At 37.9% G+C, this 27,461-nt stretch overlaps 1 protein-coding gene across 4 annotated transcripts in view; it reads left to right on the top strand.

The window, feature by feature from the left end:
- The first annotated feature begins 1,920 nt into the window (after positions 1 to 1,920).
- LOC107322359 (SAM domain-containing protein SAMSN-1) overlaps positions 1,921 to 27,461 on the top strand; it is a 79,994-nt gene continuing 54,453 nt past the window's right edge. For 2 of the 4 annotated variants that reach the window (XM_015880335.2, XM_015880326.2), the window contains exons 1-7: positions 7,739 to 7,937; positions 9,798 to 9,935; positions 16,559 to 16,599; positions 20,495 to 20,532; positions 21,196 to 21,282; positions 24,494 to 24,561; positions 27,006 to 27,074. In XM_015880335.2, the coding sequence (XP_015735821.1) occupies positions 7,878 to 7,937; positions 9,798 to 9,935; positions 16,559 to 16,599; positions 20,495 to 20,532; positions 21,196 to 21,282; positions 24,494 to 24,561; positions 27,006 to 27,074 (501 nt within the window). In that variant the 5' untranslated portion in view covers positions 7,739 to 7,877. Of the gene's footprint in view, positions 2,062 to 7,738; positions 7,938 to 9,797; positions 9,936 to 16,558; positions 16,600 to 20,494; positions 20,533 to 21,195; positions 21,283 to 24,493; positions 24,562 to 27,005; positions 27,075 to 27,461 lie in introns of those variants that run through there. The other 2 variants (XM_032448469.1, XM_015880344.2) reach the window with 2 other exon arrangements.

Below are 27,461 nucleotides of genomic sequence, written 5' to 3'. Positions count from 1 at the left end.
TCAAAAAAACAAAAAACAAACACACGCAGAAAACAAACATACAGAAAACCTCAACCTCAAATCCAGAGATTAAACCAGTCTGAATGAAAAACACATCCTCCTAAGTTACTTGGAGTCTGATTCCATTGTGTATCTTGTCATCTTACTAGTTTTCTAGTCTTCCTAATGTTTTTCAGATTACTGTTGCTATATGTTTTTTTAAAAAAGTGATTCTCCATAATTGGAGAATAGTGCTTTTCATCATTATGGAATCACAGAATTCTTGGGGATCGTTAAGTCCAGTTCCCCCACTAAAGCAGGTTCACCACAATAGATCACAATTCTTTCATAGTATTTTGCATATGAATTTTTGATATTATTTCAGTTTATTTTTTTTCACCTGGAGAAGGCGAGGAACAGGAATGACCAAAGTGTGCTCCCTTGAGGACACTAGAGAGCCACAAACCAAATGCAAGCCCATCTGCAGTAAGCTAACACTCTCATACATGTTTGTAGTCATGTTAGGGGAGTGTCACTTAGTGATAGCAAAATCTGTTAGTGTTCCTAAAATTGCAACTGCAGAGAAGGCCTGGGAAAAGCCTTCAAGACTTTTGCATACATCACAGTAAACAGGCAAAGCACGAACTGAAGATCTTCTCATTTTGAAGTTGTGAATCTTATTTGTTTTCTTGTGTTTGCCTTCAGTGCCTTTGTGTGAGTCTTGTTTGGGTTTTATTCTGGATAGAAAATAAGTTATGTCAAAATGTAGTTATCTTGCCAAGACTGGGGGCTTTGAATTCACTGTAGTGCAGAATCAAACTGCAAAATGACTGGAACAAACTGAAGTATTCAGATGTATGAGCAATAAAAGAGATACTTGACATGTACAAATATGAATTTCTACAATGAGAAAAAGGAAATTGAGATCTTGGTCACAAAATGAGAGTATCTCAGAGTATCTTTCATTTTGAGGAAAGTTCTGCTTGTCTTCTTTGGTATCACGTACTGCTTCTTCATGTAACCAAATAACACTGTGTTTACATAGAAGCTGTGGGAAATTAACTGGGATGGAACACTATTCCAAGAACAATATAATTCTATGTGTTTCATAATCTGAAAGAATTTGAGACTCACAGTCTATATGTCTTTATTTCTTTCTCAGACTGTAGTTCTACTCCATAACAAAGAAATACATAGGAATTTCTTAGTGGTATTTTGTCAGTTTTTACAACAATATTTTTATTGATTTAGTCACATTGGTTACTGTTTTTATTTGCAATTTCTTATCTCTCATCTGCTTTTCTGTATATACTATAACGGCTTTCATTATAAACCATAAATCAGCTTTGAATATGTCGAAGACGTTCAGTTTTTCAATTTTTCAAATTTGACATATTTTCTAATAGTAAATTTGTTTTAGTCCTAATCTGAGTAATCAAGCAGTCAACACAGTAACAGGTTTGGTAATTAGTCAGTAGTGTACAGCCCGAAATGGAGTACATTCTGTTTTTAAATAATTTGGTCATGGCATGTGGGTTTCTTTTTAAGGTATAAGTAAGATGCTTCCATTCAAAATGCAGACAACAATAGCTGCTGTTTTTTAAAAATTAGTTTATCTGCATAGAAATGTAGCATTGTCCAAGAATTTTTGTGTCCTTAGAAAATAGGAGCAAGATGAGAAGATTTACTTTGAAGTTAGCTATATGTTCCAGTAGCTTTAAGCATAAGTAATTTTATTTCTGTTACATTAGAAAGTAAATGGAAACAATAGCCTGCAAGAGAACATATCCCAAGTCCATCATAATCATTCAGACCATGCTTTTGTTCTGTGGGTAAACATTGTTCATTAATTCAGAAAACTGCTTGTACTGTCCTGAGAAAGCCTGTCTCATTTGATAATGGGCTCTGAATCCAGTGGATTATTGCAGGGATTTTATCTTACAGTAATCTCCAGGGAGAAATGTACAAACAGCTGGGAGAGCAAGGAGGAGCTGCATTGTGCAGCAGGAGTTCTTTGGAGCAGAATTTTGGGGTGCTGTAGTGGATCTTGGTGGCAACATGAATCTTTTCTGTTTCTCTCTGGTAAGTCTAAGAGTACGTATTCTTCTTTACTGGGTTGCTGAGTCGTTAATCTGAACTGGTGGGTGTGTATGGAAGGAAAAAAAATCAAGGTATTACATCACCAGTTGTGCAAGGATTGTGTAATGACACTGAGATCCTCTAGTATAGAGGAAGGACTTTATGTATGAGAAATTATAGGTAAGAAATCATGATTCAGTGAAAATAAGATGAAAGAAAAGATTTATTATAAATATGCTGTGTGCTGTGACTGTTACAAAAATATGCAGATTTAAACATGAAGCATTTGACCCAGCACAGGGAAACATCTCATACGTGTCTAAAAAATTGCTGAGTATATGTATGCTATGATTTGCCTTATGCTATTTTGTTTGAGATAGTGCTGCTTGATTTCCTTTTATGGTAGTCTGGGAAAAATGCTGTAACTTTTGAAGCCTTAGTTTTGTAGTAGCCAAGCATGAATACATACACAGCCATCTGGGCTGATCCAGTCAGATGATGTTATGTACTCAAGGACAGAAGAGTTGATCTAAGAATCTGAGACCCTCTCCAGATTTTCTTTGTTTTGTTCTTTCTTTCTTTCTTCTTCTTCTTCTTTTTTTTTTTTTTTTTAAATTCCTTTTTTTTTATTTTGTTTTATTTTAGTTTTTTCCTTCTTTCTTACTCCGAGACAATTGGTCAGAATGAACAGGTAAATGAGGGTAGGAAATCCACAGAAACTGTTTCTGTTTTCAGAGCTTAACCATCTGCCAGTACCAATGCTCTGTATTAGTGGTGGTAATTAGGTAAGTGTATTCACTGTATTTATACAGCAAAGGAGATCTGTTTGCCCCCCCCCTTTTTTTTTCATCTGTTGTACAGATGTTCAGTGTATCTTCCCTATGTGTTTAAAAAGAAACATAAAGATCAGTATTAAAGCCACACTCACACAAATTCAAATATACAAAGGGAACTGCTTTGTTGCTGGTTGCTAATGCTGTCTTAGCACAGAGTATGGGTGCTTTGCAGATCATGAGGATTAAAAACTGTTTTGGTGTACTCAAAGTGCAACGATATACTGAGAGTCTGTGACAAGTGTCCCCTCATAAAAAAGAATTCCATGTGAATTCAGGGACACTTTTGATCACAGCTTAAAGTGAGTGCTTGTGAATTTGTTCAGTTAGTGATGGTTTTGTGACCTGGTCTAGCAGCTTGAAAACACTCATTTCTGCAGTTCGTTGGGGCAGAATTATTCTATTAAATTTTTATTGTTCCATCAGGGCAGCTTCTTGTATTCTGCATAGTTCACTTTTTAAGTATGTATTGCTTGCTGTATCAGTTGAGAAATCAGCTTATAGACACAATGTGGGATTGACTGTGTGGGTGAGAGCAAGTCAGGTCACAGTTTCCTTGTTATATAGGGTGGGCAGCAACTAAAGTTTCTGTGAGAGACATGCAGACAGCAGTAATTATGGATGGTTCAGACAAGTGAAAGCTACTGCCATAATAGTTTCTGTAATGAAATAATTAGTTCTGTTTAAAGATTGCTGCTAAGAAGATAACCTCCTTTCTTTACAAGCTTTCCATGGGAGCCATTCTGTTTGCTGTGGTAATCTCTTGAGCAGCTGGCAAAGTATCTCAAAAGTTATCAAGATCTAATGATAATTCAGAAGTCACTAGCATAGGTCTATATTTCATAAAAATCAGAGCCCTGTGTACCCTGTGCATTCAATACGGTACAATTGCTTTCTGTAATCAGGTTGTCTAGCTTAGAAATGAGCTAACGACCCAAGTATGTACACTGGCTACTTTTACCATGTCAGTCTGTGGCTGCGAAAAGGCTGGCGGCACAATGGTTGAGCCAGCAAACAAGATAGGAGTATATTTTTCTCATCAAGAAAGGCAAGTAAAAAATAATACATAATAGCAAAATAATCAGGTTTCAAAACCAGGTTAAAAGAGCCAGCTGTTTTGCAGATGTATATGGATCAATCAATTGAAATCACTTCTGATTTCTACCAAGTGAATACCTGAAGTATTGAACCTGAAACCACAGAAGAGATTTTTTCACTTCTAGCAAATGGAACAGAGTTTTGCAAAAATGGTATTCTCATGAGTGTTTTCCTCACATAGATTGAGAAGACTGCCTGCAATGAATGTGTGCTGGTGTGTGTAAGTATGTGTGTACACAGGAATACTTTTATTACTTACTTGGTAACATTCTTCCTGGAAACAGCAGAATATTCTCTTTGAGGGGACGTTCTTTGAACATGAATATGCACTTAGCATATTCCTCTTGCCTTTTCTCAATCACTTCCCAGTCACTGCTCATATGTCTCACTCTTTCTCTCTCTACTTTTCTCTACCTTGCTCTTTCTCTCTTCTTCCTCCCCTTCTTCACCCTCTGATAGAATCATGGAATTACTTTGGTTGGAAGTGACACCAAAGATCATCAAGTTTCGACCCCTCTGCCACAGGCAGGGCCACCAACCTCTGGATCTCACCTGCATGCTTTCTTTCTTGAGCATTAACTTTCTCTTACATTATTCTTTACATATACTTGTTCTTGACGGTATGCTCCACCCACACACTTTCTTTCTCATGTCCTCACTTTTTCATGCCCTTCACATTTTTCAGTCCCACATCTCACATGGAGATGATCTGAAGATTGTGTCTGGGTGCAGGAGAGAATGAAATAAGGATGTGCTTTACAGGAAGAGTAATTGGATATTTACACTGTGCAGATTAACTTATGCAATTAAAGATTTAAATATGTATCCAAACTGGCATACCTTTTTTCTGTCGTAGAATTTCTTTCTGAAGTTATGTGCAAGTCTATAATTTAAGGAAAATAATACATGTGTTATGTAAAAGACATTGGGAATATCTAAGTAACTTTTAAAGATCTGGAGGTTATATAGTGTGCATGCATAAGGTTAGTGTTTTACAGTTTTGGTTGTTTTGTGCAGATGATTGGAAGCCCATATTGTTTGTTTCCTTCATATTAGATCTGAAATGTAAACCTTCAATATATTTTGGAAACTGTACTTTCATTGAGGATGTATGCCAGCATATTTGATAATTATACCTAAAGATATGCTCACTGACCACAAGTCAGTGGTATTTTTAGTGAGTATGATGGTGCATGTAAAAGCAGTGAAATATTTTTATAGATGTTGATAAATTTAAGATTTAAAACAACTGTGAAAACAAAGCAAGTTTCATTCAGTGCAGTTACCTTATTATGCTGAGATTGCCTGAGAGAAAGGTATGCCCTTTTCTAACAAAACCATCAGATTTTTTTCCCCTCCATTTCTGTTTATTCTCATGATCAGCATGTCTGTAGAAGTGACTACATTGGATGATGCTAATACATATGCTTCCAACAGCTGCCTCAATTTCTCTATTTTCACATATCTAACAACAATATTGTAATAAAATCATTCTTAAAAGCTGCTCTAAAATAATTTTAATGACTTGATTCACTTGTATGCTGTTTTATAATTTGTATCTTAGTTGAAAATATAAGGATGTAAAACTATTGTAGAGCGTCCAAAGGAGGGTTAAGAGGTCTGTCTTCTTGTTTCACCTCTGCATTCCACTTCTCTTCCACTCAAATCCTCTCTTGCCAAACATTTGGTCACCCAGGCAGTGTTGATCCAGTGGTAAACTAGATGTGAGAAATGATCTGCTCTAAAACTAACCCCCAAAAAGCCTGGACAGCTTTCCTGCTCACTATGTGGATGTGCAAAATCCTGGCTTGGCACAAGGAGAGATGAAGGGAACCAGGGCAGCAGTCAGTCTGGCTGTGCTGCCTTATGCTGTCTTCAGTTATTTCTTGCACTGCCTTCTTGGTACAATGCATAGCATTTAGGATGTTAAATAAATGAGATTTTAAAATTTAAGACAATTGTCAAATTTATATCCATTATAACCTTTCTGTAACAAGAAAGACCAAATATCTTTCCAGGTCTTCTGAGCAGTGTTCTCTGATTTTCCAGAGAAGGCCTCTCCAAAGCACTTGGTTTCTCAGACCCTTGGTAAATGTTAGCCCAGAAATTAAACCAAGTGTTATTATTGCCTGCCAGTATAGAGCAATGTCTTGTGAGCAGTCATTCTATGAAGGTGGCAAACTCTTTATGAGTCTTCAATAATTAAAAAGCTGCTGTTTAATTTCTCTCTACTTTCCCTCAGAAGTCATCATTAGGAAGAGCATTCTCAGTGCATGCAGCATGCAAACATCATCCAGTCTTTTACTCTCTTGACATTAGAGAACCATTGTTTCTACTTCTTTTGAAGACTAAATAAAAACCTGATCTGAGATTTCACCTAAACGAGGATATGGCAACAGAAGGGGTTTATTATTATAGCATCCTATTTACAGAAATATGTCTATGAAATATGAAGTTATAAACCTATAAATGGGTACTGCTGTTCCTGCTCTGTGCAGTGGGTTCCATGCACCATTCCAAGAAGAGTTGTGATCAGTTTGGGACTGAAAGACAGCAAGGTACAGAAACTTAAACTTTTAATTGCTGAAGACAAACATGGGTATTAAAAGGTCTATTGGTCAGTTTAATCCTACAGCCTAAGCTGACTAGAACAAGATATGTTGAAAGTAATAGACTTTTCATACCCTCATTTATTTATCTTTCTGTTCCATGGGTTCAGACTCACTGGATAAAACCCAAATATATTTTTCCCACATTTCTAGTACTCAGCAATGCTACCTCTAAAATTCCTGCAAACAGCCAGAGGAAGAAATTAGGATCAGAACATTTACTGTCATCCTCATCTCCTCTATTACTGAGGCTTATTTTATTGGACCCTCCATCTCTTCCACCAGAATATTATGAGAGTTGGTTCATGTGTGGAGCAACTGATGTACCTTCCTGTGGGCTGCAAATGCCTCTTTCTCTGCCAGAAACTTGGGAAGCGAGGGAGATCTTTTGGAGTCATGCTGAATTTTTGCAAACCTGTATGCATTGACAAATAAAGCTTTTCATGCTTTCTGTTCCAAACAATCTCAAAGATCCTTTCTTTTCCAGTCATAGAATCATAGAATCACAAGGTTGGAGAGGACCTGATAAGATCTTCTAGTCCAGCTGTCCTCCCATTACCGTAGCTACAACAAACCACTAAACCATATCTTGTAGCTCTAAACCATATCTCATAGTACTTCAATTTGAAACGTTTCTTGGTCAACTGTAATGCAGCTTCCATTCTGACCTCACCAAATGCTCTTAAATTGGTGACTTTCAGTCAGTACCTGGAGTTTTGCAGGAAAAGTGAGGGCTGCAGAAGTAATAGTGCCTCCATGTGTGCTTTCCCTGTAAGATGCATGAGGTGTACATTTGATTTCTTCCTAATGTGGATAAGTTAGTGCATCCTTTTCATTCATTTTTGATGCCCAGGTGTTCCTTTATCCTCACCAGAAGATCAGAAGGAGAGCCTGGGGATGCAGCCGGACCCTCTGGATCAGAACCAGAAGTTCCTACTGCAGACAGCTCGCTTTCAGTGTCTACTGTCTCAGTAGACTGTTTGTGCTCCCAGCCAGTTCTGCAGGGAGCTACCCTTTGCCCTGCCGGCTGGCAAGTGAAATCCCACAGAACTGTTGAGGGGTTCCAGGGGGAGAGGCTCAAACATCACCATGGTGCCCATGTGTCATCATGGTGACATCACTGTGCAGTGCCTGTGGCCCATCTGGTGCAGCAGCCAGAGCAGGCGTTGCTGACCTGCCCTTGTTGCTGGTCCTGCACAAAGCCACAGGTATTTTCACTTGAGTCAAGGAGCAAATCAAATTGTATATAAAGGGGAATATTCCTCGTCCAGACCTTGCTATGCCTTCCCTGTGTGGTTCCCTGAATCACTCCCTTCTGGACTCCCCTTGGCTTCTCCAGGTAAGGGTTGATAATCAGTTTCTAAGTAGTGTTAATGGAAGAAAACAGCAATCTCTCCCCGGTCTGTTACAGTTTCGTGCAAACGCTTTTTTATTTCAATTGTACAGCTTCTGTAAGGGAGTAGCTGTGTGTGCAGGCAATGCTCTGCCAGGTCAGCAGTTTCTTAGAGGCAGATCTATAAGTCCAACTAGAAAAAGACACAAAATACATTTTGCTGTTTGAATACACAGGAGGTGTACAACTTCTCTGTTCTTTTATTTAGTTCCTGTGCTTTTATTTGATATTTTAGAAATTTAGAAAGCAGTCCCACAAAATCAGTGATGTTCTTGAAGCCATCTGAACTGTAGTCCTCGCTACAGGATCAAGTGCTTTATCTTTTATTCATCCTGATGACAGAGTTGAGAAAGCATGGGATAGATGAGTGGATGGTGAGGTAGGTTGAGAACTGGCTGATGGGCCAAGCTCAGAGTGTGATGATCAGCGATGCAGAGTCTGGTTGGAGACCTGTGACTAGCGGTGATCCCCAGGGGTTGGTGCTTGCTCCAGTCTTGTTCAGTGTCTTCACTGATGACCTCAATGAGGGGATAGTGTTCACCCTTAGCAAGTATACCAACAATACAAAGCTGGATGGAGTGGCTGACATGGCAGAAGGCTGTGCTGCCATTCAGCAAGATCTGGATAGGCTGGAAAGCTGGGTAGTAAGAAACCAGATGAGGTTTAACAAAAGCAAGAGTAGAGTCTTGCACCTGGGAAGGAACAACCAAGTATCAGTACAGGTTGAGGCATGACCTGCTGGAGAGGAGTTATGTGAAGAAGGAGGTGGCAGTCCGGGTGGATGACAGGTTGTCAGTGAGCCAGCAGTGTGCCCTGGTGGCCAAGAAGGCCAATGGGATCCTGGGGTGCATTAAAAGGAATGTGGCCAGCCGAACAAATATTATGTAATAGCAGCCTAGATTCAAATCTGCATCTGTGTTTATCTTCTGTACTAGAGGAACAAATGTTTTTATATTATATCACATTAATTTCAATTGTGTTATTCTGCTATAAGTCATACTGTGAAAAAAAATTATTTATTCCTTAATTAATGCAGTTCACGTCAATGATTAAAATTCACTGGGAGAATACTCAATGCAGATCAAAGTGACAGCACCTAAAATCTTGGATTACTAGTTAGTGTCTTGGTTCCTGCTTTCATTTAAGTCTTGAACTGTGGAATGGTGATGCATACATGAAGCCTCCTTGAGTTGTGGAATTAAGATGAAAATGTGTAATGTTAAAATGTTTATATCCTTGTTGGCTTGAGGAAAAGAATTCTTACACGTATATTGTCACATGAAGTTCAAATGTTTGAATGCAAATGGAATTAATTTTTAATTCATTTCAAGCCATTCTCATGACTTTGAGGGCCTAAATCATGGCTCATGTTCTGGGATCTGGCCGCATTGTCTCTGCAGGGTAGGTTAGCTTTTTGCATCAAATTAACACTTTCCCATAAATAACGAGTATTAACTATAAATCACAGCTTATACTTTTTATAGAATTTTTCACATAGTAGTTAGGAGAAGATATGTATCTGATTTAATTCCTTCTGAGCAGTTAAGTCTCATTTTTACTGTACCCTCATATTTATTCCTGCCAATCTGTGGAATCTGTGTTTTGATATTGTGAACTCCAAAATTCTGATATTTACTGTAATTATTGTATGCTTTTTAGAGAGAGAGGAAATTAAGTTTTTTGAAAGATAATGGAATAAAAATCAATCTGTGTATTTTACAAATCACACAAAGTGTATGTTCTTGTTTATTTTTAAAGTGGATTTACAAGTGTTTGTCTTTTTAAGTCTGTTTCAATCAATTTTAGGAGGGTTCAATGGACAGCTTGTATGAGCCTGTCCCCGAACGTCAAGAACCCAAGGATACAACCAGTACTTCCAGCCAGCCCAGCACTCCAGTGATCACACGTACGAACTGTGGACTGCCTGACAGGTCTATGTCTTTGGTAAGTAAATTGTAGTTGTAAAGTATGAAGTGTATTTTTAAACGAAATAAATACAATCATTACTGTGTATCCAGATTCACATGTGTTCAGCTGGCTTGTCTTTTAGTTTGAAATATTTAGGCTTTTTATAGCCAGGGTTAGTATCTCATCCCTATACTAAATCACCTGGTTTGTATGTTTATGTCTGTGCCTTTAGCTGTACTTCTTATTAAGAAAAACATGTTTTTAAAGAGTGAGCTGTATAAATTTTGTAAATGGTAACCTCTGTGGGATAACCCTTACATTTGTTAGAAAATCATTAGGCAAACATGAAGGAAATTTTCTTCTGAATTTTTTTCTTCCTAAGTAATAGGAACAATAGGGATAATATTTCATTTCATAATCTCATTTATTTCATTAAATAATCTCTTGTATTTCATTGACTAATCTTTTTTTTTTTTTTTTTTTTTTTTTTTTTTCCCTGCTTAATAATGCCTTCTTTATTTGTAACGTTTGTCTCTAACGTTGCAAAATAGTGACATATGGTGCAGCCTCTTGATGGAATAAAAAGAAACTAGAATGTTCATTATTAAAGGAAGAGAGGCTGTCCGGCCTGCACAAATTATGCAAGGCTTTACCCTTGTGTGTTGTGGCTTAGTTACCATGCACCTATATGTATGCTGGGCCTAAGATGTTGCAGCGTTGCAAAGCAGATTCATGAGTGGAAATTGCTTGGAGAAAACATCTGAGAAACTAAGATAGGAAAATAGCTGAGGAATTGTTTCATGCATCTGTTGAATCCTGAAGGAGTGGAAATATAACTTATTCTTCCCAGATCAATCTTACTCTGTGCATGCTCTCTTCTGGATCATCTTAATGCTTTGTGCAATGGTTTGGTTTTGAGAGCGTAGTAACGCAGGGACCTCAAGAGGTCTCATCACATCAGCACAGATCAGTGAGCTTGGGCTCTGGGATGTGCCTGAATTATAGTTTTATTGCAGGAAGTGGGAGATGCTTTCTTGTGTGACAGGTTTCTCCCCATTATCTGGTTGTGACCTTGTTAGAAAAATGAGCCACTTCTACACCATTTTACCTAAGTGTCTTTAATCATGCTTGTGAAGTATGGTTGTGACCTGATCCTAGCATGCTTTTAGTATTTCAGATATGTGAAGATCTAGCTAGCCTTGGCTAGGGCTGTGGAACATAACAGTATTGAAACATGCTATTGTTCTAATGAATGTGTGACATTCAGCTCCTACATCCGTTCAGAACGTTCCTCTTTCTGTATGACCTCAAGCCACCTGAGGTCATAGCTGAGGTCATTAGCTGACCAACTAAAGGCAGCTATGCTATTTCCTTGTCCTATGCTTATCTGCTAGGAACTGGATTTAGACAAAGTGAAGAGCAAATGAAGAATAGAATTGTTCTTTGGTTTGTGTCCAGGATGTGACACAGAACTTTGCAACAGATAACTACTGTGACTTGTCCTTTGTCTTGCCAAGGTATGGGAGAGTCAGATCCATAACACTGTGCTCAGTACTTGATGAATTACAATGTGTAAGACTAAGAACTAAAGGTGCAGTGACCTCAGGCTTTTTATTTCTTGCATTTTTTTTTCTTATTTTGCTCTGTTTTCTGATTCACCAGCTTTCCTTCAGACTTTCCATTATTTTAATATACAGTAAGGCTTCATAAATTTTAAACCCAATAAAAGTAAACAACCTGTCCAATGCAGCTTTATTTTCAGTGAGCCAGTGTAGAGAAGCAGATAAGTTGCTAGTGTAGGATTTTAAATGGTAGATATTAATCTGAAAAAAAAAGAAGAAAGTTGTTCTCATATTACTCAGTGCTGTTTTTGTGGTAGTGCCTAGTCCATGAAGATACATACTCAGCAGTGAATAGAAAAATCCAGCACTTTTATTACTGCTAACTTTTATTATATATTTCTATTTTCCTAGAGGGGATATTTTAGTGATGGCACATTTATTCATCATAAATTTAAATTTCATCATCGATAAAAGCAAGGGTAAGTGGGAAGCAATCTGTTTGCTCACTAAATATTAACAAGAAGCCCCATAAGACTGGTTGTGAGCTTTATTTTTTATGTTTTGAGAGAATATTCAGCTCAGCACTTAACTAAAAATAACAGCTCAATGCTGTGTCACTGTGCTGGCTGTAGAATCAACGTGGTTATTTATAAAATACTCTCTAGAAATGGAAAACAAGATTAGTGATGACGTGTCAGTGTAAGACCTATGGAAAAATGCTGCTAAGGCCAAAGGACTATGTGTAATCTTATCTGCTATTTCTAGCATGTGAGTTATTAGACCTATACCTTGGATGAAGCCGTTAAGCTTATTAACGGAGCCCATTTGTACTCCTCACCCATTTTTAATTCCGTCACTTAGTTCCATGCAGCAGGATGGCCCCCATAGCTTGATAAATTCAGAGCATTATTGGCTCCCTCAGGCCCTGATTCAGCCATCTATCATTATTCAGTAATGCATATACTTAAGTGCATTGCTAATGGGTATGGGCTTGAGCGTATGTTTAAATGATCGGCTGAGACATGGCCATGTAGATTCCACAGAGCTGTTAAATGTCATCGGGTTGGAGCAGCTTGACATGATGCTTATCTTACTTTCTTGGGATTTTTGGGAGGTTTTTCCCCCTTCCTCTTTTCCATATTACTTTGTACATCAACAAAGCAGGCATTCAAGTTCTGCTCCCCTCAAATCAGAAGACGGAAGTTAAGGCTAGTGGAAATTTTTCCTCCTCCTGCAGCAAAGCAGTTATTTTGTCATAGTTGTCTCTTGTGATTTGACTCGGTTGAGTTTGGGTTGTGATGTTCCATCAGAGACATGGAAAACACAGGTTGTTGTGGCAACTGGAGATGTGCAGGACATAATTCACTCTTTGAACACCTTTTTGAACTGTGATTATTTTTGCTTTTGGCCAAATACATGCTGACACATTGTTGATGAATAATCTTTCATGTACTCTCTTTATCTTATTTAGTATATGAAATGTTTTACCTGAGCTGTTCCCAATCTGGTTTCCTCTAGTAATGGCTTGTGCCTGTTATATGCACTTGTTTATTGATTTTAATTCTCACAGGGGTATGTCTGTTAACTTTTGGGGTACTTTTCTCTGTTGCTCAGCTTCAGTTGTCTTCTCAAACAGAAAGCAAAAACTAAATTTGCAGAGCTCTTTTGGAATCTTATGTTTAGCAGTGTTGAAACAAGTATTGCTCAGTTACAGCTGGTTGCCAAAAGAGCATAAAGAATCATACAGGTACAGTTTGTCTTTAACACTGTTATTAACCGGGAAACTGAATTTCTTCAACTTCTACCTCATGGCCTGTCTTAAGCTTCACAAGAAAAATATTTTTATACCTTTCCTGTCAGATTGAAATCACAGATGTCCACATATTTTTCAACTGATAACTGTGATATGATCGAATACCCTATATATCAGAAAAATGCCAAATAATTTATCAGTCTTTCTAAGTTACTGTCATTAAAACCACAGGCAAGTACGTTACCTACTTTATAACTGGCATTTGATTCCACTGCTGGAAAGTAGAGGGCTAGTTATCTGAAGTCATTATTTCCCTGCTTGTAAGTCTAACAAACACAGGAGCTCTAGCTATTTCAGCTTACTTGTAAATACCAGAGGGACTCATTCCTTAATTCAGAGCTATTTGATGAAAGCGGGGAGGGAAGGACTTTATTGCAATTTCATTATGCTCAATTTCCACAAACATTTAGTTTATTTTTAAGAAATAAACCATTCATATTTGGGATAGGGAAACTTTTCTAGTTTTTATAGAAAAGGCAATGACAAACTTCAGAGATTGTAGAGATGGGATTTTAGATGAAACTTACTTTACAATTTAAGGTAAAACTTTGCAAAACTGCTTAATTCTTAGTCATGGATTACAGTTATGGGATTTTAACCACAAAAAGAGGTGCATTGAATAAAAGGAACCATTTTCAAATGCCCATCAAAACCCACCATCATATTCCATGGTCACACTGCATATCCATATCCATCTAATAAATTCTTCAGTATTGCCTAAACATGTGAGGCAACAATATACATGCATCTTTTACTGCATTTTAGGAAACTGGTGAAGCTGAAGCATTTGTGTGAAACTGTAGAGCAAATATTAAACCTACATGTTCCACACCAGATATTTGGCATGTCAAGACTTGAATTAATAATGTTTCCAGGTATAAGACCTCACTGAACTTCACAGAATGTCATATCTCCAGTTTTTGTCCTGGTTTACATAGAGATTGTAACTTAATGACATCCTCTGTGTGGACCTTCATGCATAGTGCTTCCTTTAATGAGCCTTTTTGAGACAAAAAGGTTGATGTTTTTAAATGAGATGTTGATGCTAATCTTTTTAAAAAAGAGCCTTAAAATCACCTTTTCAACATCTCTGAATCATTTCTTTAGAGTTATTGAAAAGATTTGCCCTGAGACATGCTGAGGGGTTTGTTTTTTATTTCAGTAAGAAGTCTGTCTTGCATTGCTTGCAGTATTTCAGGGTAAAAGGTATATATTCTTTTGATCTGCATACAGTATCTGAGAGTGAAACTATACTTACAAAAATATCTTGTGGAAACTGCATACAGTTATTAGCATTCACAGATGTCCAGGTTCTACTGGGACCTCCTGCACTCTGTTAAAATAACCTCAGTGCCTTTTCCTAATGCACTCTCTAATGAAGCTTAAAAAAATCTATGATGGATTTTACCAAGAGAAGGAAAAAAAATATAAAATTCTCAGCTATGTACTTGCATCATTTTATGTATTATGTGTTTTGGCTTTTCATCATGCAGCCTGGTTGGTATTTTTTAAATTACTGTGGTCAGAGCTGTGATGATGTAGATGGTATTACATAAAGGAAAAAATTAAATGTAAGAATATGAGAAATCAATCTATAAATTGATGTTTTCATATTTATTTTTTTAAATGTGTCTTGTTGCCCAGCAGATCTAAGTGACATTCATCAAGGACATTTTTACCCCCAGTTTCTGTTTTCCAGGATGGAAGAAATAGATATGAAAGTGATACATTGCTTTGGTACTTTGTCTTAAGAAATATCAAAATAGTATTGTGATCAGAGATCTACCCTAGAATGACATCCACAGGTTTTCTCAAATTTAAAGTTAACTTCAAGTTCCCAGGTGGCTATGATAGCAGTGAGAAATTACAGTATTCCTTGTGGAGTGAGGTACCCTTTTGTTCAGTCGTTCAACACATACATAAGCTTTCTCTTTCTTTCCTCATCTTGCCATCTCTTTCCTTTTTCTACATTTAAAGAAAGTCCTGGACTTTGCACTTGCCAGCCCATGATGCTTGGTCTCCAAAAAAGGACTAGCTAATCCACTGTGACCCAGATAACCAGGTCCTGAGAATTTCTGAGTGGCACAGAGGGAGAGCAGGAAGCAGATGATGAAAGAATATTCAAACACATATTCAGCCAACACATGCTCATCAAAAACAGGCATGAGCCCAGCAGCTGAGCCCCTGCAGCTGTATGATCTTGTTTCAAGCCCAGTGTTTTATTCTGTTTTTGTGTCTCTCAGGCTGACTTACACAGCTTTCAGTTTTACTTGCCTTGTTTCCCACTTATAGAATCATTGAACCACCAAGTTTGGAAAAGATCTCCAAGATCATCCAGTCGAACCATCCACCTATCACAAATAGTTTCCACTAAACCATGTCTTTCACTACATCATCTAAATATTTCTTGAACACCTTCAGTACTGATGACTTCACTGCCTCTCTGAGTAGCCCCTTTTGGTGCCTGACTGCTCTTTTGGAGAAGTAGTTTATCCTAATGTCCAACCTGAATCTCCTGTGGCACAACCTGAGGCTGTTCCCTCTATCCCTATCATTAGTTGCATGGGAGAAGAGGCTGACCCCTCACTTCACCACAACCTTCCTTCAGATAGTAGAGAATAATAAGGTCTCCTCTAGGCCTCCTCTTCTCCAGACTAAATAATCCTAGTTCCTTTGGCTGCTCCCCACAAGTCCTGTGCTCCAGACTTCTCGCCAGCTTCATTGCCCTTCTCTGTACACGTTCTAGGGCATCAGTGCCTTTCATGCAGTAAGGGGCCCAAAACTGAACACAGTACTCAAGGTGTGGCCTCACCAGTTTTGAGTACAGAGGGATGACCACATCCTCTGCATGTAAGGGAATGAGAGAGTCTGCATCCTTCTGTGTCCATTAGAAAGATTCATCCCATTGTGATTTGTGAGCTTTTTATCCCCATGTGAGCTTTGAGTTTTGGAGGCAGCATTTAAAAGAATCATGCTGGAAATACCCATTCTTGACATAAGAGTACTGTGCTCTGACTTTTTGTGGGTATTACAGCTGTCAGTGTCAACTTCTTGGGAGCCATTGATATTGAAACCTCTGAAAACCGAGGACACTTACTTATGTATATTTTCTCCTGCACTGTGTCCTCCAGAGTTTCACTTGTTGAATATTTGTAGATATTTAAAACATGAATCAAATGTGCATAAAAGCATTTTGCATTGTCCTTCCAGCGAGGAAAATATTTTGATTAAAAAATTACGATTTTCATATCTTTTCTCTGTTGTTTTTTTTTTTTTTTTTAAAGGAATTTCCTGATTTTGAGAACACAGTGACCAAAAAGAGAAAGTAAGTTGAGACCAATTCAAGGTCTATACAGTGTCACTATAATTATCTGTTCCTTTCACCCTTGTTGTTTGTTAATGTGTTTGCCAGTGTTACATTAATTTTCATAGAGTACATTTATTAATATTGCATTTGGAAAGCAAGTAACAACCTTGTAATGTATTAGTAAAGCTCTTTTGCTGTGATTTTTTTTCATACACATAAGTCTTTCTTACAAAATATTGGGACTGGGATAGCTAAAATAAAATGCAGTTAATCTGAGCTTGTCTTAACCGTATGTCCACTTTTCTGAAAGACTGAAGTAGTAACCTATTTTACAGAATGCTTGTACCATTGACCTGATAATCTTCTGAAGAGTTGTTTGTGTTTTTTAATCCAAACAAAAATTAGTTTGCAGTGATTCAGATTAAGCAGGACAGATCTTATTTTACCAAGAACATTTGAGACAGCAGCATACTTCATGTCCATTTGTTAAGGCACGATGCCGGTTTGGACTAATACATTAGTGAGCATAAGAGTTTATTTTCAAAATTCTTTTTTTGTCTTGAGATTAGCAGTTTTTGCATTACTGACAAAGTTCCCTTCAAATGAAATCCTGCCTAATGGAATGATAAACACAGATCTTATCTGTGACATGAAAATCCCTGGATGTCATACTAATTTTCTTTTTTAGGAGGGGCATCATTAAATTCAGATCATCAATGCTATCTTTGCCCGTTGCTGATAAATTTCAAAATTGATAATAACTTCAGTGAAAATCTCATTTGTCTTAAGAAACAGTTTTCATCTGCTTTTGGTTGCTAGGTACAACTACTAGTAACTTATTGCCTCCAAACACAAACACGCACGCTCAGAGCTTTGAGATCTCAGTTGTCTGTGACCAGAAAGAGCTTTGTGAAAATGCACTTCCTTTCCAAAATTCCATTAAACTGAGTATGGATATAACTGTTATTCACATTTTTCTGATCACCATTTAATACTTTTAAGGAAGCTAAACTGCTGTGTATGCTGGCATGGAATTACTGCAGCATAAATAATTTAAAATAGCTCTACCAAATGTGATGTGATCACCAAGCTGCCTGAGCCACTTAGTTCAGTACCAAGTCTACTCTAGTGATAGGGTTAGTAATCTTGGGCTCCACTCTCAAATCTTACAATGCAAATAATGCTATTTTATTCTAAAACTAACTCAATTCCATTTAACTAATCAGAATTTAGAAAAGTTGTCTTGATCATCTGAATAATCAATATAAATAATGAATAAGGTTAAGACAATTTCACTCAATGTGAATGTCCACACGTCACTGTACTGGTATCAAACTCCTACTGATAATGCAGAAATTTTTGTGTATAGCCTTTTAAACATATATGGAGAAAGTCAGTGAGAAATCATAGAATCTTGGAGTGGTTTGGGTTGGAAAGCACCTTTCCTATCATCTAGTTCCAACCCCTCTGCTGTAGGGTTATATTCCCTATATTCCAGGTTGCTCAAAGCCTCATCTGGCCTGGTCATGAATGCTTCCAGGGAGGGTGCATTCACAGCCTTGCTGGGCAATCTGTGCAGGTGTCTCACCACCTCCACAGTAAAGAATTTCTTCCTGATATCTAGTGTAAACTTACCCTCTTCTAGTTGAAAACTATTTCCCCTCATCCTGTCACTCCATGCTCTTATAAAAGAGCTTTCGTGTAGGCCCCCTTCAGGTATCCTCGGAGCCTTCTCTTCTCAGGCTGAAGAGCCCCAGCTCTGTCAGCCTGTCCTTGCAGGGGGGTTGCTCTTACCTGCTGCTCATCTTTGTGGCTGTCCTCTGGACCTGTTCGTACAACTACATGTCCTACTGGTGTTTAGGGCTCTAGAACTGAACGCAGTACTCCATGTGGGGTCTCACAAGAAGGGCAGGATCAACTCCCTTGACCCGCTGGTGACAATTTTCTTGATGCAACCCCAGGTATGGCTGGCTTTCTGGGCTTCAAGCACACATTATCAATTCATGTTGAATCTTTCATCAGTCAGAACCCTGAAATCCTTCTCCTCATGGCTGCCATTCTCTGCCCAGCACGTACCAGTGTTTGAGATTGCCCTGAGATGCAGGACTTTGCACTTGGCCTTGTTGAGCTTCATGAGGTTGGTATAGGCCCACCTCTCAAGACAGTCCAAGTCCCTCTGTATAGCATCCCTTCCCTCTAACATGTCAACTGCACCACTCAGCTTGGTGTCATCTGCAAACTTGCTGAGGGTGCATTCGATCCCACTGTCCATGTCACCTAAACAGATATTAAGTAGCACCAGTCCCAACATCTTGAGGAACGCCACTCATCATTGGTTTCTACTTGGACACTGAGACACTTCAATTCTCTGAGTGCAACTATCCAGAGAATAAGTTCATCAGAGAGAGGATGGTCGACTCATCAAATCCATTTTTTTCCAGTTTGGTTGTCATGACAGTGTCGAACTCTTTGCACAAGTCCAGGTAGATGATATCAGTTGCTCTTCTTTTATCCATTTACACTGTAACTTCACCACAAAAGGCCACAAGGTAGGTCAGTCATGACTTGCCCTTGGTGAAACCATATTGCTTACCACTAAGCACATTGTCTTTACTTTCCATGTGCATTAGTAGACCCTTAAGGAGGATCTTCTCCATGATTGTGCAAGGCACAAAGGTGAGATTGACTGGCCTGTAGTTCCCTGGATCTTCTTTTTTTCCCTTCTTGAAAATGGGTGTTATGTTTCCCCTTTTCCAGAGTGGGAGCTTCACCAGGCTGCCATGACCTTTCAAATATGATGGATAGCAGCTTGGCAACATCGTCTGCCAGTTCCCTCAGAAACCAGGGATGGATCTCATCAGGTCCCATGAACTTGTGCACCTTCAGATGCTTTAGATGGTCTTGAACCTGATCTTCACTTACAGCAGGCAAATGATTATTGTCTTCCTTACAACAGGGCAACATGGAAGATTATAGTGAATATCAGCAGAAATAACAAAAGTGTATAATATAAACAGTAAAATAATAGTGAATCTCTGGAAATGAAAATTTCTAAGCAGTTTCAAAAGGAACTAGTGTTCACAGATCAAAAAATAGTTCAGTTCTGTCCTCTCATTCAGAAAACCCTTCATCACCTGACTGAGTATGGGAGAGTGATCTCAACTTTTGTACTCTTACCCTTCTGCTTATTGTCACAGATTAAAGAGTCTCCAGACTTATCTAGTATAGTCTTCCAACTTCATCCTTCAGCTCAAAAATCACTATAAGTTTTTTGTTTGTTTGTTTTAATGGCTCAAGTGAGACAAATCAATATACAGGATAAATCTGTTTATTCTGAGATTTTTTTTTCTTCTGTTAACCTAATGTATTCTTCATGTAAGGATCTATGAACCACTCATTGCAGATGGAAGCATGAGTTAGCATTATATCTTGACGTAAGCATGCAAAGAGCTCAAGGTTTATTGGAGCAATAAAATGTCCCCACATAGCCTGTGGGTTGTGTATATTTTTATGCAGCTATTTTGTTTTATTTATTATCATGTCACCAAACTTCAGACAGTAATTTCTGTAAGTTGCAGGACATTTCAGATCATGTCTAAAGAAATGGATCTCCTATTCTTCTTCTGACAGCCTCCCTGATTCAGTCATGAAATCTCTGTTACAAAAAGAAAGTTGAATAAACAGCTTTTACGAAGTGGAAACTCAAAAGATTTCTGAGCCCTCTGTGGCATACAGAAGTAAATGATTTGGTGAATGAAGAAAGCCAAGTAACTCCAATTGAAGCTAGTAGAAATTGCACAGCCAAATCCCTGGGAATTGAAGAATTAGGTTGAAAATATCCATATTTGATTAAATGTGCTTTCATTTGTCATTCTGACTTTTAGCTAATGGTTAATTCTTTTAATTCTTTTAGATCCATCCAGAAGTCTCTGTCTGAGAATGAAGCATTTGGTTAGTAACTATTTAAATAATTCACTATATGCTTGTTAATCTCACAGAGCCAAATTTAATTGAGTCTGATTTGCTTTACAACTTTTGGAGCAAATGGAAAGGAAAGGAAGAACACACCTAAGATATCAATATATCCCCCTCCTCTACTTTCTACACATACACTGGTTGTTAGATATTGGAACCAGAACTATTTAAATCTCAGTTTAGTTCCTACACTTAAGAATCTATTATGGAACAACGTAAGAAAATACTTAGCATGTTCAGTGATTCTTTAAACATTTAAATAAAAAAATTTAAATCAGTCTGCTAGAATCAAATTCTGTCTTTTCTGTGCAATTCCTGGAAGCAAATAAAGGCACATGTGTTCTGTGGGTTGCTAGGTATTAAACCCAAGGTTAAGATAAAAATCATTCTGATCATGTTTTAGTAGTGTTAGGGAAGGTAGTAGACAGGGACAAAAGATAACAAAACTTGAAGTCTGCCTGTCCATCTGTCAAATTTCCTATACCACAAAACTGTCTACTTATTTCCATGTTTGAGCAGATTCTACAGTGTTCCACAAGCCTGTTTGATTTGCATTCTTAAGCTATTTTTATAGGCCTTCCTGTTATTTCACAGGTTTGCTATGAATTTAGGTGACTGCTCTCTGTGCTTTTACTTTAGACAGGAAAAATGTGAATGGCACACTTTGGCAGGGTTCCAGAAAGCCGGAGAATGATTCGTACATCAGAAGGCCCTGTCAGCTTGAAGGTAATTGCTAAATGTATTTCAGCTGATTTTGCATTTTTTACTAAGTATTTTAAAGGGCACCTAGGAAAATTCCTCATTTTTCACAAATAATCGAACTAAATAATTTGTCAAATCCTTTTGAGATCTACTTTGTCCTAAAGGGGGAAAAAAAGTAGTTTAAATAAAGCTTACTTTAAAATTGGAAAGCTGAGAACGTGCTATGTGAACAATTCTCTCTGTGCTCCATAGGCAAAAAAAGATGTCCCCTATGGTAAATAGTCATATTTGTATTGTACAGGACTTGGTAAATATAACATGATCCTGTGATTCCCTGTGTACTTTACAGTGCCCCAAGTGGTAGGTACAAATTTTCTAGGCTACCCTTGTCCAGTTCTCTCTTTAAGGTGTGTTTCAACTAACCTTAATTGAAACTATCTTACAGGTAGTGTATGGGAATTTGCTAGTTATGTTATTTAAGAACTGACCAGTATAAACTCATTAAATTACAAGAAACAACATGTGAGCAGTCACCTTGTTTATTTAAACATAAACTAGACTTTAAAAAAATCAAAATGTTTTGACAACCTGCTTAATGTTGCTTCCAGGAATTGAATTTGTATTTGTACTTTCTAAAGCCAAGGTAGACCCAATACAGCTGCCTTGTTAGACTAAAGCAGTCAAAGTTCAACACTTGTATTAGCATAAGCAGAATTTGATATGTGAGATTAAAGTGGATGTATCTTTCATTCTCTACTTAACCAACACAGTGGCAAGATGGGAAGTACCTTTATTTTTAGTAATTCCTGTGAAAATGGTCCAGAAATGATCTGTTGTTCAGTGATTCTACTGTTAATATTATTCCAAAGATAGCAAAGGACAAAGTGCCAGGTATCCCTCTGGATTCACTTCAGCATTTGAAGATGAGCTGTTAAATGCTTGGAAAATAATGGATCTGAAATTGTAATGGCTATTGCATTTGCTTGTGTATGAGTGGGCTGGATTTCTACAAACCAGAATCAGAATGAAAAGATGACAAGAAAATTTACAGAATTAGAGAATCATAGAATCAATGCAGATGGAAGGGACCCTTAAACATCATCTAGTCCAACCTCCTTGTATTGAACAGGGATAACCACAGCTAGATCAGGTTGCTCAGAGCACCATCCAACCTCACCTTGGATGTCTTCAGGCATAGGGCATCCACCACCTCTCTAGGCAAATTGTGCCAATGCTTCACTACCCTTGTCATAAAAAACTTTCTCTCATACCCAAACTAAATCTCCCATCTTTTAGTTTGAAACAATTTCTCCTTGTATTATCACAGCAGACCCTGCTAAGGAGGAACACTGCTCTTGTGATGAACTGATGGGAGGAAAAGAAGTCTTACTGGCTTCAGAGGGAAGGAATTCTAATGATAACTGAAAGAAAATTTTGAATTTCTTTCCCAGCAAGTCTTACTTCTAATGAAAAATATCTCAAAATTATTCTCCAACCTACTGTACAGATTGTCAGTTTGAAGGTGGAAAAAAGTTGAATTGGAGAAGAGAACTTTTTGACCTTCCTCCAGTCCTTCCTACTCAAGATTTTTTTTTTTTACCCTTTTAAATATCCAAAGCATGCAAAAGAAGCAGCACACATTTTAAAAGCTGACAAGTGTTGTAATTGAAGGGCAGGGGCCCAGAGGGAACAGGAAGCAAAGCTGGCAGCTAAATAAAAATCTCTCTTTCCCCCTCTACAGTAAAATTATTAAAAGGGAAGTCCCCTTCACACAGTGGTGAAAACCATTACAAGGAGATTTAAAGTGATTCACTATTGATCCAGATAATTTGTCACTATTGATTAAAACTTTCTCTTATGAGAGATAATCCTTCAAGGTCTGCAGATCTATTGCATAATATGATTTTCTGTTAGATGCAATAGACCATGTGTTGTGGCCAGCGTAGACTCCTCTGCTTACTTCATTCATTGGCCTGATCCAACCTTGATCAATGAAAAGACATGCAATGACCCTGGTAGCCCTTGATTTAGGTCCTTTACATGCCTGTGTGTAAAGTCTCAAAAAAAATCAGTTTTTAATATAATCATACAATGAGACCGTATATATCCCACAGACAGAATAGTGGGAATACCTATCTTCACTCACAAGCCCAAATCCAAATAATTAGTACCAGATTTTCCACCTTGAAAATGACATTGTTGAAAAAGTTGACTATGCAAATGCATTTCTGAGGCAAACAGAAAAGGACTGATAGCTTGCAGAAATAGTGGACATGACTCTCCCCTGCTCCTAATTGCCTCCACAGCAAAGTGACCAGAACATTCCCAGTTATGTTAATCTGACTGCATAAGCTCTGCTTGACATGAGTTGCAATGCATCCAGAAGTCTAACTAGCTCTGCATTCAAATAAATGGGTGGGTTATCAGTCACTTGGCCCTCAGTGACTTCAAGGAGATTTGTAGGTGCTTGAGACATCTGGTCATGTTAGATTTTGGACTCTAATACACTTATCAGAAAGTTGTTGATATTGCTGTAACAATCAGGTATGCAGGAGAAAGATACTGTCTACTAAGCTTATTTAAACTCTTAAAGAAGCCACTGAAGTAATACATGTAAAAAAATAATGATTATTATGTGACTCGTTTTTCTTCTTCCTGTTGATGCATATGCTAAACAAATGAAATTGCTTAATGGGGTTTGCTGTGCAGCTGACCTATGATTTGAGGGTGGAAGTAATGTGTGAACTGAGCTTTGCTCTTTTATGTCTAATGCTCAGATTGTAATCTGTGGATTTTAAATCAGTCTCATGGTATCCAAGTAGAAAAATTACAGAAGCACTGAAAGTTTTTTGTTTGTTTTGTTTTATTTACAAAGGATTGTCTTTTAAGAACATTAAGAGTACAAGTATGTCTCTTGATTCAGAATTTTCTTTACAGTGACCCTTTGGTTGTTTCACTGATGTGAGTTTACAAGTTTATTTTTACCAGCTTTATTCACCTTCTGCTTTTGTTTAATTCCAACATAAGTACAGACAATTTGAGGACTGGGGTCTCACTTCTCTGAATATAAAATTGCATGCTTATGTTAAAACACGTCTTTACATGATATAAGATTAACTTCAGAGAGTCAAAATGTCAGCTCAAACTATCAAATGCAATTCAAATGATGTTCATCAGTAAAAAAACGGAAAACATTTGAAATCATATCTTTTGTTGCTTTTTTCATTATTCGTAGAAGACAATATTATTGGTGATGGAATACATTTGCTGCAAGGAAAGAAGATAGAAGAAACAACATGCCAGGTAAAAGAACTACTCTTCAGCTTCTAAAATTTCATTCAAACAAAAAGCATTTTTCTTGCTTCTGTTCTGTATGAATTTGCGAAGCATGCATTTCATGGTCAGTACGCCTGCATGTATTTCAGAAGCCAAGTTTAAAAGAAGAACCTGGTGGCTATCTGAGCTATGCACCATTTTCATTACGCAGAACAAATAGGTTTTATTTCTTAAAAAACTTTCTGTCATCTTGAACAAATTTCTGTTAAATCGATGTGCTAGAATTGTAACAAGCAAGACCTATAGCAAGTGTTTATATTAGTTTTGTGTGATCCATGTTGGCGCGTATATCTCTAATGCTATCTTAATTTATATATAAATGCATACCGTGTCTCCTCTTCTTAATACAACATTAATTAGACCACTACTATGAGCAATTAAAGAGTTCTGACCCCTGGGTTTGCATAATAATTGTAATATAAAAGTAGTTAACAACACATCAGCTGGTAAGAAGTGAGCAGCAGAGAGCCAGAAAAGAAAGTGATGTTCCAGTGGGGTTATGCTGCCCTTCAAACAGACTTCAACAGTTCTGAGAAATGGGCCAACAAGAACCTCATAAAGTTCAATAAAGGCAAGTGAAACCTGGGGATGGATGGACTTCTCCCAGTACAAGTTGGAGGGTAACTGACTGGAAAGCAGCTTTACAGAAAAGTACCAGTGAGTCTTGGTGTACAGCAGCTTGACCATGAGCCAGAAATGTGTCCTTGAGCAACAAAGATCAACAACCTCCTGGGCTGCATTAGGCAGAGCATTGCTAGCAGACTGAAGAGGGTGATCTTTTTCCTGTTCTCAGCATTGGTGGGCTGACCCACCACCTGTGAGTGCTGGGTCCAATTATTGGCCCCCCAGTCCAAGAGAAACAAGGAAATACTGAAGTAAATCCTACTGAGGTCCACAGAAATGATTTAGAGACTGGAACATCTGTCATAAAAAGAGAAATTGAGAGACCTAAAGTTGTTCTGCCTGCAGCAGAGAAGGCTCAGGTGTCAGATCTCCCTTCTGGGAGAGTACCTTCTGGGTGAGTAAACTGGGTAATACTGGATGTACCTTCTGAGAGAGTAAAGAAAAAAGAGTCAGACTCTTTGTCAGGGGTGCCCAGGAACAAGAGGCAATAGGAATAAACTAAAACACAGAAAATTCCTTTTAACGGAAAGAATTTTAATAGAAACACCAACCTGGGCAACCTGTACTAGCAGACCTGTTCTGATTAGAAGCTCCCCAGAGGTGACTTCCTGCCTCAGCCATCCCAAGTGCATCTGTGATTCTATGAGACTTAAAAAAGCCAAGTTTACAAGAAAGAGCAATTAAAGAAATGAGCATTTTAGCACTCTCTCTCTCAGACAAACAGGCTTATATAAGTGCTTCAGGAAAACTGAGATTCCCCATTCATTTCCTAAGTAGATGCTCATTCTATTCTGTTCCATTCCATTCCATCTTAAAGCACTGGCAAACAGAGGCTTGAAGCAGAAGCACAGGTTGACAGACACAACATGAGCAACCGTGTGATAATCGAGCTTTACTGTAAAAAAATAACTGTACCTTCTGCGTTTATTTTTTTCTTTGCTCTTGTTTGTTCAAGTTGAGCAGGGTTCCCTTGATGGCTCAAACCCTTTGTAGCATATTGAGAAGGACATAAAATATGAAGTAATGCAGTCTTTGGGCTAATACATTTTCAAAAATGTTTCATGCCTCATTTCTCACGTAAATTCTTAGGTTGCATTCAGCCTTCAAAGTGTCATTCATATTCATGAAGAAAAAAAGGCTGGCGTTCATTATTTTCACTGATAAGCTATAAGCACTGTCAGGCTTGCCCACAAGGGACTGCATCAGTGCCCCTGGGAAAGTGTATTCTCCTGATGTTCCTGTCATGAGGACATTGCGACCAAGAAATGGATTATGAGCAGATGATGAAAGAGTTTATAGTCTTGCCTTTGCTTAGTTCTGAAGATCCTCCCATTTTCTCTGCTTTGTTAATCCAAATCAAACTCACACCCCTGGGACTCAGCATCAGAGGCAAAATGAGGCAAACTGAATGAGGTTCTTTTTAGAAGTGCATCAGTGACATTTGCTCTTCAGCTGAGGAGATGACGGTGAAGAAAGACTTATGGGGCTTTCCTGCTCATGGAAAAAAGAGATCTAGAATGAGATCCGAACATCCCATGGTATAATGCAGGCATTGTGATACCTGTAGGGCATCCCAGTCAGCTGGTAAATGAAGACAGCTTGGTTTCAAACTGATTTCAGTGTGTGTCAGCTAGTGTCTATCAGCCACCACATTTTACGCACACAGGATTTGGTTGAAAGACTGCTGAGCTCTCAAACTTTATTTAATGACATGATAGTAACATTGTAATTTATACTTATTCATCTTATTTACATTGGATTTTTCTCTTAACTTTTTTACCATCTAGGTGATAAATTATGAGCAATGGATTCCACCACGAGTTTACAATCCAAGAGTGTCAAGTAATGGTGAAATGGTGAGTTGCCACAAGTACTGTTCATTTTATTTCAACAGTGGCTGGCAGCCACATGAAGAACATGCAGTTTTAATATGGTTTCCTTTACTGCATGTTGCTTTCCCAAAAGCTGAAAGATATTTATCCAAAATCCATGCTTTTAATCTTTTTTATTTCTTTATCTTTTATGGAATAACTTATAATTGCTCTGTGATTTCCCAAGGGAAAATCTATCTTAACTTCTAGACTGTTAGTTTGACTCTGAAATCATCCTTGAGTAGCTAGAAAACCAGACTGAAATAATGGGGATATTTAAAGGTCAGGCTCATATCTATGGCCAGGAGTATATGAAAGAAGTTTCCACAGTACTTCTCTGTGTATTGGCTGACTATGGCCTTACTGACATTT

The sequence above is a fragment of the Coturnix japonica genome, chromosome 1, assembly GCF_001577835.2.
Source record: "Coturnix japonica isolate 7356 chromosome 1, Coturnix japonica 2.1, whole genome shotgun sequence".
Taxonomy (NCBI): Eukaryota; Metazoa; Chordata; class Aves; order Galliformes; family Phasianidae; genus Coturnix; species Coturnix japonica.
The sequence above is the reverse complement of the archived record's forward strand: the minus strand, read 5'-3'. Positions and strand labels throughout refer to the sequence as shown.